General features: G+C 41.2%; 1 protein-coding gene and 2 long non-coding RNA genes across 17 annotated transcripts in view; all 3 read right to left on the bottom strand.

Annotated features, from left to right (window-relative positions):
- The window catches only part of LOC141760622 (uncharacterized), a 210,709-nt gene that overhangs the window by 38,232 nt on the left and 159,407 nt on the right, over window positions 1-13,070 (bottom strand). The window lies entirely within an intron of this gene.
- The window catches only part of LOC141760353 (CUGBP Elav-like family member 1), a 60,763-nt gene that overhangs the window by 25,706 nt on the left and 21,987 nt on the right, over window positions 1-13,070 (bottom strand). For 5 of the 15 annotated variants that reach the window (XM_074623150.1, XM_074623082.1, XM_074623066.1 and 2 more), the window contains 10 exons: window positions 10,312-10,394; window positions 6,571-6,619; window positions 5,167-5,301; window positions 3,943-4,022; window positions 3,616-3,777; window positions 3,431-3,500; window positions 3,006-3,128; window positions 2,504-2,617; window positions 561-746; window positions 93-113 (listed from right to left, as the gene is read on the bottom strand). In XM_074623150.1, the coding sequence (XP_074479251.1) occupies window positions 93-113; window positions 561-746; window positions 2,504-2,617; window positions 3,006-3,128; window positions 3,431-3,500; window positions 3,616-3,777; window positions 3,943-4,022; window positions 5,167-5,301; window positions 6,571-6,619; window positions 10,312-10,394 (1,023 nt within the window). The remainder of the gene's footprint in view (window positions 1-92; window positions 114-560; window positions 747-2,503; window positions 2,618-3,005; window positions 3,129-3,430; window positions 3,501-3,615; window positions 3,778-3,942; window positions 4,023-5,166; window positions 5,302-6,570; window positions 6,620-10,311; window positions 10,395-13,070) is intronic. The other 10 variants (XM_074623183.1, XM_074623099.1, XM_074623128.1 and 7 more) reach the window with 5 other exon arrangements.
- The window catches only part of LOC141760621 (uncharacterized), a 56,921-nt gene that overhangs the window by 22,088 nt on the left and 21,763 nt on the right, over window positions 1-13,070 (bottom strand). The gene's annotated exons all lie outside the window — the stretch shown is intronic.

Genomic DNA, 13,070 nt, shown 5'->3' with positions numbered 1-13,070 from the left:
ACATTAACACACAAACAAGGACACGCCTCCTGTTATGGACTGTTGACATGATTATTGGTGGCCACGTCAGAGAGAAGGTGGTGACGTCTTACCGGTGCTGCGACCGACGCTGGCTGACGCAGCAGATTTAAAAACAAGACAGAATCCTTAGCACAAGGTGACATCAACACACAGCACACACATCTCTACCAACCTGCCCACAACACTACTTTAAATCAAGTTAGGAGTCAAGCATGGAGTACGCTTGCACCCGGTTGTTACTGTTAGCTTTCTTTTCTTTATCTGCAAAGGTATGTGGCAGCCGATTGAACAGATCAGTTTCTATGAAAATAGGCATGTTAGCAAAAAGCATTCTAAACTCCAACTCACATTTTAGCCTACAGCTCGACGTTTTTGGTCAATTTGATTCCAAAATTGGACTGAAGAAAGGAAGATTTTGAAGCATGCTCATACAGTGGTTATACAGTAAATACCCCCCCACCTCCCCTTGTCCTCCACTTCATCTGTACTGTCCCCATCATCTCCTTTTTGTTCTACTACTCTCAGCCCACAGAACCCACCTTCCTTTTGGCTGCCTGCGGCTGAGACGCTCTGCTGGGACAGCAGGCTCTGGTTGTACAGGCTGGGAAGGGCAGCGGCAGCGTACTGCTGGATGCCAGAGTAGGCCTGGCTCAGCGCCTCCATGGTGTTTCCTGAGCCGTTAGACAGGCCTCCGGAGCCGAGGCTGCCGTTCAGTGCTGCCATGCCTGCATCAGAGTCACACGGGTGACAAGGTCAGATCCTATCACTCCAATGCAGTATGCATGTATCACTTACATGACAAATTTGATAAAATAACCTCAAACAGGTGCAAAGTATAGACCGTTTCAACTTATTTCAGCTGATGACATTCACGTACACTACAACAGGAAATAAACTGGGACACATCTGGAATGTTTACATTTATAACTGTGAAATGGTCTCTACCTTCTGAGCAAAATACTTTTTTGCCTGCATGTTAGGCTGGTGATACACATTAACTTTAATTTTTAGTACATCAAGTGCTCTCACAACATATTAATTAATAAACAGTCCCTGTAACTTAGCAGCGGACAGTGATGCTGACCCTATATCTGATTATTGGACATCTCTTACAACTAACTGACATTTGAGTGAGGCATTACTTTTGTCTTCATACTGGCTTCAAACTAAATGTGCCCAATGGCAATTACAGGCAGCTAACATCAACGCACATTCACATTACATCACACTCACAAGACAACCTTGTCTGCTCTGTAAATCTTTAAAGAGAAAGATTTACATCAAGTGTAATGCCTTACAGCAGTGGTTCTCAAACTACGGTACACGTACCACTGGTGGTACGCGTGCTCTCTCTAGTGGTACGCGGAAGAATCTCTGACTCGATTCCTCTGTATTGATGCTTTCCCACAGTTACGCTGCAAGTCGTATCATGTTTAAATTTGTTTGGGACCGGAGCCACGGTGAAGAGAACAAAAAAAGCGCCGGACAGGGGACGCACCCTATTATTCCCTGATAAAGCGACACTGTGAACAACAAATCTGTGTTGAGATCAGCAGGAGGAGAGTTAGTAACGTTAGCTGTCAGCAGCAGGTGGGCAGCGCAGTCCTGACTGAATAAATACAGGAGATACGAACGTTAACGGAGGTGCCATTGAGTTATTGTTATGAGGAGTTCAAAGTCGGTTCAGGGAAAATTACTATTGGGTGAAGGTAAATTACAACGTTATCATGATGTGTTCAAATGTGATCTCGTAAAGTTTTTGGTGAGAAACGTGAATAAATCCAGTTGTGAGATGTTTTCACATCAATATAAAATAGATATTAGAGAGAGAATTATGACCTGTTTAACTTCCTAACACTAGCTCTAAGCAGCTTGCCGAGATTTCTTTAATCAAAGCAAATATTTAAATAATTATAATCATTTGAATTGTGTGGTTTTATGCCAACAACCACTATAGATGACAATAACAAAGTACAGTACAGTACTGTGTACAGTAGGCTACCCTCCCTGCCCCAAAAAAATAGGGCTTTTTGGACCTGCAGTGCATGTTTTTATAGTTTGTCATGCTGGGGGATAACTGTTTTGTTAAGTTTTGTTAACGGACTAATTACTACCCAAAACATTCAGTCCTGTACGGTTCAAAAACTCCTGCATATAATGTCATTTTCTTAATAATATGATATTTAGAGTGATTTTCAGTATAATAAATGCTGAAAAATAAGTGTGCAGTATGTTTTCTATAAATTAATGTAGTGATAAAATAGAAGTTACGTCTGACAGAATTTGTTTGGCCACCTGCAACGATCTGGATTTCACATGTGGCCCCCCCCAGGAAAAATTACTGCCCACCCCTGATCATAATGGAGGTACTTGGAGAGTCAAATATTTTCTGAGGTGGTACGTAGTGCAAAAAGTTTGAGAACCACTGCCTTAGAGTCATCTAATCAGTGGAAATGTACAGGTCCAGCTGAGGGGTTAGTACCTGCCAGGGAGCTCATGTTGAGGCCAGCTCCAGCACCAGCAGCCAGAGACTGCAGGGCCCCCAGAGAAGCCATGGGGTTCATTGAGGAGTTGTTGCTGGAGGTGGAGGAGGAGCCTGCTCAGGGAACATTCACTGTTAATGTTGTAAATAAACTCAACTGGAAAAATATGACACAAAGCTGTGTTACAGTGCTACAGTCTGTGTGCTAGAGCTCAGCAATGTCAACATTTTCACACCATTATTTTGACCTCACAATTAGCAATTTATGATATAATGTGTCTATCAAAAGAAAATCAGAAAATAGTCAATCAGAGAAGCAATTGTTGTTGATACCTGGCAGCTATTTGTATAGTTTATTTTATATACTAAATGATATAGTTATATATAAATGTACAGATGTTTAACTGCTAGAGGTTTATGTGGACTCACATGGATGTCACCATACCACGGAGCCCTACCTTGACTATGAAACAGTACTGTAGTTGTGATTTTTTTTTTTTACCTGAGCTTGTTAGTGCACTTAGTGGGCTACTAGATGTTGTCATGGCGCTGGAGCCTGTGGGCGTGGCCTGTGTGACAGTTGCTGCTGCCGCTAAAGCAGCCAGGTTCTGCATGGCATTAAGACCTGACAGACACACACACGGTTAAGTTCAAGACTCCACCACCACCCCTTATCTCTGACCACTATTGTATATAAAAACAGTACATAAAGACGTGTTCTCTCCTGGAGTTTGTTGGCTGAACGGGTTTGAGGCTGGACATTGAAAACTTCCTCAGCATCCAGAGAGGGATGACATTAACCTCTTTCAAACCCAGAAGCCACGAGTGGGATTATCATTCAGCCAACAATACAAATCTAAATCTTACATGACTGAAATATTTCATGGTGGAATGTCTGTTACGGCATGTGTGTGTGTGAGCACGTACCTGAAACAGGGTGCAGATTGTTGAGTGCATTCCCCGTGGAGGCTGACTGCTGCAGCAACTGTAAGTAGAGCTAAAGCCAGGAGATATGAGAAACAACACGCTAAAGTGGAAGTGACAGCGACGTTTAAACTGTCAGCAGGCTAATGATTACGTTTTAGCATAAACATACACAATCGCACACTCACTGCTAGGTATTGTGGCCCCAGGCTGTTGAGCCCAGTGAGATTTCCCCACATGGAAGCAGCACTGAGTTGCTGCATCTGCTGCTGCAGCTGTTGGGCCATGCGCTTCTGCTCCTTGTCCTTCTGAGTGTCTGCAAACTTCACTACGATGGGTGATGAACAGCCCTAAACGCAGTCAAAGGAAAATGTTTTCTACTCTGACAGCTTTATGTACTCATATAAATACTGAATAAAACAGCATTTCAACAGTGGAGACAATATAATCCACCGATTCTGAAATCACCATTTTACAACATGACATATTGTTTTTAGTGTGAAGTTTAAGCTCACCTCCATGGTCTGGGACTGGTGCATGGACTTGATGGCTGACTGGGCCATTTGTCTAGCTGTGAATGTCACAAATGCACAACCTGAAAGAGAGAAACACAATAATAGATCACTTTCCTCCTACAGACAGGCAGTTGTATACTGTATACTATGTTTTACTAGTACTTTTTTTCTGTTTTATCTTTCTCAGTTTTGTTGTTTCTCTCTGTGCTCTAAAGCCTGTTGGAACAAACCTTACCATACTTGCGTCTTTAGGACCCGACATAACACAATCTTTATGGTTTTACTAAATTTGGGACCTGACCTGAAGCTATATTTTTGTTTTATTGCATTCATTACTGACCGTTGCTCACCAGGCTTATCAAAAGCATTGGCTACACTCCTGCTGGGCATTGTGTACTTGCACCACATGACAAACATGGACGCAGACAATTGGCACAGTTAGAATGAGAAAGATAGAGATTTCTTACCAAATTACATCTGAAAATAACCAAACCTGAACCCGGCTCTAATACGGAGTGAGTATAAGGTGGGTATTATTTCAGGACGGCCGATTATTTAAATACCAGCTTTAATCTCACTTAAAGAAAAAGAAAGACTTCAGCATATTCAGAGAGGATACAAACATACAACTCGAGAGAGCGCAAACCGCCGCCAAGGTGCCTGACTTTAAAAACAGATCACAGCTTACAACCCGCGGTACAGTGAGGTGTGTCATCCGATTTGGGGTCCGATTGCGTACAATAGTCCACCGGCTTCCACCATCTCTTCCCCTCTCTCTGTCACTCTCTCTCTCAAAGACACACAACAGTCGTCTCTGGAAGTGTCTCAGTCCAAAAGTCAAAAAGTCAAAATATATTGAAAATACATGTAATCATTTCCAAACTTCACAACATGTTTTTATCCAACAAAATCTTCTACTTCAATCCATATTTGCTGGCGTTTAGCCTTTCAAGAACGATATTTTCACTACGCCCATGCACCTGTATTAACGGCACGGCCTAGTAGCAATCTAACAGCGCCATAAATTACAATATATATGACCACAATAACACAAAAGTTTATACAATGTTATAATTTTGTTTCATTGATGTTTTGGGTCATTCAACAGTTGTACATTTTTATTTTATTTTATTCACCTCATTATTTATTATTATTATATTATTATTTCTTTTACTTTCTCTATTTATTGTGTGTGCGTGTGTGTATGAACAGGTTATGCGTTACCACGGCTGAGTCCATCAGGGCCTCGAAGTATCCGGCACTCCTCTATCTGCCCGTACGGTGAGAACATCAGCCGGATGTCGTTCTCGTTACACTTCTTGGAGATCATTCCAATAAACAGCTTCCTGTCCTCCACTGCTGTATTCAACACGACACAACATCAAACCCACACCTGCACCGTGTCAAGGTAAATGGTGCAATATAACATTCAACATGCAGGACGATATCTTCTAACAGCTGAGCTCCGTGGCACTTTAATGGAGAGGTTCACAATTTTTTTCAAGTCTGTCTTAAAACAACAGTTATTTGTAAAACATGTATTGCTTGCTGTAACTCATTCCTCCTGTTCATACTGGCCATTAACCTCGGTGAAGAGGACCCGCTCCATATTTAGATCTAAACGACTAATTCTTAGCTAACGAGAACACGATGATTCTTATTTTCAGGTTTACGATACACTAAAGAAATCTATTCATATTTTATAAAATGGGACACTCAAATGAAGCAATCTGATTGGTTCATAGCTGTGACATAATACCCACATACTGTACCACTGCTATGACGTCTAATGCCTTTGCACTTTCAGTATCGATCCACACCTGAGAAAGAAACTTTAGACTAATGTGTGTCATGGCTTAGCGTCAGGGTCACGGGGGGGATCACTGCCGACAACAGGTGTCGTATCCTGTACAGATTGTAAAGTCCCCCCTGAGGCAAATTTGTCATTTTGGGCTATACAAATAAAATTGACTTGACTTGACTGCTTCAGATAAACTTCAGATAAACGTTTGAATACAATTTTGCACAAAGCGAGGACTTTGTCGCCATCACTTACTTTGAAAGCCCTTTAGGGGGGGGGGATCTTTTAATGGCCAGTATGAACAAGAGGAATTATTACCGCAAGCAATAACAGTTTCAATGTTCATATACTGTAGGTACCTCACTATTGTTTTTACTTTACCCTGCACTAACAACAAGGCTCAGGTTGTTTTCTCCGTAGGGTTAAAATGTTCAGTTATGTCATGTCCACACTGTTGTGGATAATTTGGATTACGCAGCAATTTAGAGAGTGGATACATTTGAAAAGGCCAGTCTTACACTGCAGAGTGGATGAGAAAAAATATGTATATATACAGTATAACCATTTCTCTGTTGTGTTTGTCTCTCAGCGTGGACGGAACCCTACTTGATACAGATACAGTGTTTTCTGAAGTATCCACTTAAGTATGGACACAGCTCAGATCTACTAAAAGGAGCACACATGAAAAACATCCATTCACTAACAGACATTTTTAAAATAGATAATGATATATATATCATTATCAGTAGAAAAAGGGAATTAACACGGCGTTCTTTGCTAGTATCAAAGGAAAGACAACACAGATGAAAATGCTAGAAAATCCTTACCATTGTTTTTCTCACTGTCAGCTGGCTTCATCTGGATCGGGTGGTGCATCTGAACGAGGCAACAAATGACACATTAGTACTCATAATGCTGAAATATGCATTTCATTAATGTTGTCCGTGTTAATAGTTTCAGAAGCTGGCATCGGGGTTAGGGTACAGCAGGGAGAGTCATAGTATGGAGAAAGCCAATTGTGATACTGTTGTCTGCTAGATGCACCCTTGTTAAATTTTTTTTTAATTAGATCAGTGCTTCCAATACATAAACGCTATTTAACAAAACAGTCTTGGAATTACATAAATTGGGTCTCACTGTAAAGCTGAGACTCTTGTGAATCCAATGAGTCCAACTGTATTCATGTGTGATGATGTTAGTCCCCATAGGAGACATTTCATTGTAGTGAAACCATTTTTTTTTTTTTAAACTTGACCTTGCTGTATAAAATGACCTGTTGTGATCTCTAGGATAATCACAGCCTCATGAAACTTTACAACCACAAACTAGAGACCTAGAGCATTCAGAGGATGGATGGATCAAACTAGAGACCTAGAGCATTCAGAGGATGGATGGATCAAACTAGAGACCTAGAGCATTCAGAGGATGGGTGGTTTTCCTAGCTAGACTGACAATAAGGAGGTTTCTGAGCAACAGAAGTGCTCGCCATCCAATCGCCGAAAAATGTAATTCTTGCAGGAATCTGTCAAAAGTTTTTGATCCCCGGGCGCCTGGGTTAGCTCAGTTGGTAGAGCGGGCGTCCATGTATTAAGGCTTGGTCCTGACTGCGGCGGCCCGGGCTCGAATCCGGCCTGTGGCCCTTTCCGCATCCACTCTCTCTCTCCCCCCTTTCAAGACTCTATCCACTGTCCTGTCATAAAAATGGAAAATGCCCCCAAAAAAATAACTTTAAAAAAAAGAAAAAGTTTTTGATCCCAAATCAAAGCATGGCTTTTTCTGGTGAACATAGATAAACTTTCCCCCTTCAGCTGATGGATGTGAAAACAGCCTTCTAATGTTAAACTCTGTACATACGTCACTGTGCACAGAGACGGTCAAAAATCCAAGTAAAATTCAGCAAAGCACATTTTTGTTTGGAGGGGGGGCTTTAAGCTTTCTTCTATTCTTCAAACCTCTTTTAAAAGAGCAATGAAATGAAATTAAATGAAATGAAAGGAGCAATGAAACGGTCTGCAGTGTTCCTTTCTAGCTTTGGCAGCAGAAAAAAAGCTTCTACTGTTCAAACACTGAACCACTCAGTATGGGATCAAAATACAGTATGTATACCAAGCAGGAGCTGAACCAATAACGTAGAAAAGTAAAGCAGTAAAATGGTTAAAGAGCAAGTCCTCTCACCACTGGGCCATAGAGCAGTGGTTCTCAAACTTTTTACACCACGCCTCATAACAATAACTCAATGGCACCTCTGTTAACGTTCGTATCTCCGGTATTCAGCCAGTCAGGACTGTGATGCCCACCGGCTGCTAACAGCTAACGTTACTAACTCTCCTCCTGCTGATTTCAACACAGATTTGTTGTTCACAGTGTCGCTTTATCAGGGATCAAATAAGGTGCACCTCTCAGGTTTAGTAGCGCCACTCTGTTGAGCGCTTTTTTTTCTCTTCACCGTGGCTCCGGTCCAAAAACAAACTGAAACATGATACAGAGTGGGTATGTGTCATTGTGCAGCGTGACTGTGGGAAAGCATCAATAAGAGGAATCGATAGTCAGAGATTCCTCCGCGTACAACTAGAGAGAACAAGCATACCACCAGTGGTACGTGTACCATAGTTTGAGAACCACTGTGCCCTAGAGGACAAAGGTGTTAGTACGGATCCAGAGAGGGAGAATAGAGAGGGGTTAAAAGCCCCACAGATAAAAGGCAAGCTAACAATCCTGACAGAGGAAGAGCAGTATGAACACTGCAGGAATGGCATATGTTAGCCTAACTGAAGTCAGACTATTCACACTGCTTTTGGTTTTGTTTTGTGTCAAACCAAACATACACCACACCACCATGTACACACACATTCACTCAGCCTATGTCACTTCAGGGAACAATGTGGAAATACACATTCATATTTGACAAATACTAATATTGATACTATATAATATCTTAAAGTGGTGGAATTTAATTTCTGATTTATTTAACATTTAACATTTATTATGCTGCAACAGCAAACAGGACATACAATGTGAAAGCAGAAGCCACCATTCTGCCATTACAGGATCTGAACTCACACTGCGTCTGACATTTAGTCAGGACCATTATCCACTTGCCTACTGAGGACATGAAGACAGCGAGACAAAGTATGTGTTGAGGAAAGCCTAACAGAAGGATGTCAGTCAAAGAATCTCTTTTACCTGACATGTGGTCCTTTCCAACAATGCTTTTAATGCCCAGCATATAGGGCACAACATGGTATTGTGAGACCATGAAATAGAAGTCATATTAAATATAAAACAATGTATAATTATGAGGAAAAAAAACACATCGCTTTTGGTGGAAATCCAGCCCTTTTCAGCAATGCTTACATAGACCATAGCAAAAAAAAGTATATTACGTTAAAAAAATGTGAAGAAATTGTTGTTGTAAAATTGAATATCACATTTTCAGTATCAATATATGAAGTTTTATGAATAACATAGATATAAAAAAGCACATAGATGTGGATACAGTATCTGCTGTTTCATCCAGCGATATAATTTTACACTTGAAAAGTGACAATTCTCTCACACTCTCGCACCACTTACAGCAATTTGCACCTGTCAGTAGTAATGTCACCATGTTTTATGCTACAGAAAAAACACAGAGATCAACTGAGCATAAGACCCCCTTCACACCCGGCATTAAAATGTGTTTTGGGTGATCGGATTGCAATAGGATGGTACTTGACCACATGAGAGTAAATGAACCCAAAACGCATGCATCAGATGCTTCCTCTCAGCCTCAGATCTCAATCATATCTCGATGTGTACACTGGAGACATTAATACCAGGTTTAAATGTAATAAGGTTAAATCATATCTAGATACGAGACACATTTTAATACCAGGTGTAAAGGGGGGTTTAAAAAGTCTTGAGCTCCACGCCCGAGTGTCGCAGAAACTCCGCAAGAGGGCAGTATGCGACCACTCACTAGATTTTGTGTCATTTGGAGCATTTATAAATCAGGAGGAATTCTCTACCATTACATAACAACTAAAAATTGCAACCCGTTTGGCCGATTTGCATCAAATTTTTCACGCTGAGTCGCAGCTCATTCTGGATGTGCCTATTACAACTCAAGCTTCTTTCACTGAGATAACTAAATCAACAATGTGTCTGATGTGTATTGACACGGTTCCAGAGAATATTTGACACCAATTTTGTCATTCTGACGCAAAAAACCACAGACAAGTACAAAAAGTGGGTTTTGTAAATTTCCAGGCAATGCAGCTCCATACTAGGAATGTGTGGATATAAAGTACTGTACTTGAATGTGTGATGTTTACTTTTATTATAGCCCCCCCTTGTGGTTGACATAGGTCTTTAATAATAATAATAATAATAACAATATGGCCAAAAACAGTAGGGTTCTAACACCGTTGGTGCTTTGACCCCAAACAAATAGACCTGAATCACTTCCGACAGTTCATACGTCCCACCATTGGTACGGCTGTTAATGACCAGCCACAGAGAAGAAGTCCAAGGCTTCCATATGAACCAGCATGCATTTGAAAGGGCAGATTAAGGAGGCTGTCACCTACCCCTGGCAGAATCTTCATGTTGTGCAGAGCATTCTGTGCTTCCAAGGCTGATTTGCGAGTATAGTACGTTATAAAACAGCAGCCTGCCGGGGGAATGAAAAAGACACCTGCATCACACACCTGAGTCAGTTACTAGATGTAGTCTGTAGAACTTATACATCTGCTATGTGCTAGGCCCACAACAGTTTGTCAGTATTACCACTAGGCCATTACGAGGTCCTCATCAATCCCAAAAATTATTAATAAAAAAAAAGAAAAGTATCAATATTAATTTCTCTGTGCATTATGCAGTTCCTCTGCGGCAGGGCTCGCCTGCAAGCCAGTGCTTAAAGGTCCCATATTGTAAAAAGTGAGATTTTCATGTCTTTTATATTATAAAGCAGGTTTAAGTGCTATATAAATACTGTTAAACTATCAAAACGCTCAATATACAGAGAAATAGACAAAGCCCGTATCCAGAAATTGTGCGTTTGAAACAAGCCGTTAGGATTTCTGTCCATTTGTGATGTCACAAATATACAATATATAGATTATTACACAGTTTTAAACATAAACATTCTAAATGTGTCCCAGTTTATTTCCTGTTGCAGTGTATGTGAATGACATCAGATGACAGGAAGTAAACATGGACCCAAACTGTTGCCTAACAACACAACTCCATTGCAATTCCGTTGAAATGCACTAAAACAGAGTGTTTTTCATACAGAGAGTAAATACAGGTATATTCAGGCAGACAGTATGAGGAAAATAAAGTTTTTTTTGAACATTACAGCATGTAAACATGTTCTAGTAGAAACACAAAATACAAGTATGAATTTGAAAATGAGCACGATATGGGACCTTTAAGGCAGCCTCTGGCCCATGTCCCCCATCATGGGTTGCCGCGGAGATCTCTCCGACACAGCGACGAGGGCTGTGGCTTGTCTCGTCCCCGTGACATGACTCAGGAAGACATTAAATGGACGGCGCTTTCGGTTTAAAGGCGTTCATTTTTACAGTAGGCGTTCGTATTATTAGTTATTATTGAGTACAAAAAAAATTACAGCAGTTTTGGTATGATTTATGCATGTTTGTAATCCAAAGAATAAATGAAAGCTGTCGGGGATACTGGCTGGATCTCGGTTGACACGGTTGTCACGCACTTCCATGACCATCGGTCACTGCGTACACAAGTTAGATGTTATCTCCCTGGTGGATTGCGCGGCGCTGGAAATGACGTATTGCAAATTTATGTGGTGCTAAAGAACACGGACTAAACATTTATTATGTTTATTTATTACTCTGTATCATGTACAGACCACACAATGTCATTTGGATGTAGATCGGATGATGTTTGTCACATAATGTTGACTTCCTGACAGACAGACAGACAGGCGCTAAAATGGAGCGTTTCCAAGCCCTCAGGAAGAGCGCCGGTCGTCGATGCCCATTTTTGTAGCGGCCAAACGGCGGTACTACAACTTCTGTGTCGGTCACTTGATGCCATCGGGCCCAAAAATACTATTTCCCATAGACTTACATTGGGAAAGAGACGTCTGTAACTCAGAGGATAATTTTTAGGTGAATCAACTCCCCAGTACGAACACTCCAATAGCTCTTATTTAAATCAGTAGGTCGTAAAAGTTGGGGAGAGAGGGTGCAGCGAGCCCTTTGTCCACGGTGTGGCAAGGTCCGGGCTGGGAGCGCTGTAAAGCTGCGGCCCGAGTCTTTCCAAGCCGACCTAGAGTCGGTCGCGGCGCACCGCCTCGTATGCAGGACTCCCCAGCCTGCCGTGTGTCGCTCACACCCTCCAGCTGGCTGTTAACGAGGGTCTTTTGGCACAGAGAAGTACTCGTATCGGTACCGGCGAGTACCCAAATGTAAGTACTTGTACTCGGTCTGAAAGAAGTGGTATCGGTGCATTCCTAACTGATTATAAGCATTATTAGTATTATTAGACTGCAAATCGGCCACATGTTATGATGAATTATAGTAATGTTCTGGACTATGGCATTTTTTTGTTATTAGTTATTGTTTTTTAATTAGATTACTTTCGGTCAATCTTTGCCCCCAGCAACCTGCCTCCTCAGTTCTTGTATCATGCCGTAACTCGGTTACTGTTTCTGTTACACAACAACAGTATATACATGTTTTTAATAAAAACCCAAATAAAGAAAAAATTTTTAAAAGTGTTATTGCATATCAAAAAAATAAATAAAACGAAAAAATCTATCCCTATTGGAGTTGGCACCTTGCCGTGGTGGATCAGCTTGTGTGTCTCTTTGACCCTGTGAGTTAGTCCGACAGTATAAACTGATCTTAGTTTCCTTAAAGGTTCAACCCAGTCAGCTTGATCACAGGTTAGAGACCAGATAGATATCAGCTCCTTCCATCAGATTTGAAGACCGTTGCAAAAATAAAACATTGTCGTATGAACCTGAAGCGCCCAAACTAAACCGTCCTCATGCGACCTGTGACTAGAGGTTATACCGGCAATCTGAACTACTGAACTTTATCCAGCGCTATCTCTGTCAATTTTACTGCTAATGAAAAGATACATGCACCGATGGGAAGCTGAAGATCTAACGGTGTATTGGTTGGTGAAGACAAGGGGGTGAAGTTTGACCCTGAAGTGACCATGCTCCTTTTATCTGGTTTTCACGTTTTTCTCAGGTTAAAAGCTTTTAAAAAGCACCCTTAAAAAAATAAAGAGGTAATAAAAACATGTCTGTGATCTTCTGACATCTGATCTGATCAGATCAGCTTGAACACACCTTAAA

Source organism: Sebastes fasciatus, chromosome 2, assembly GCF_043250625.1.
Source record: "Sebastes fasciatus isolate fSebFas1 chromosome 2, fSebFas1.pri, whole genome shotgun sequence".
NCBI classification, from domain to species: Eukaryota; Metazoa; Chordata; class Actinopteri; order Perciformes; family Sebastidae; genus Sebastes; species Sebastes fasciatus.
The sequence above is the reverse complement of the archived record's forward strand: the minus strand, read 5'-3'. Positions and strand labels throughout refer to the sequence as shown.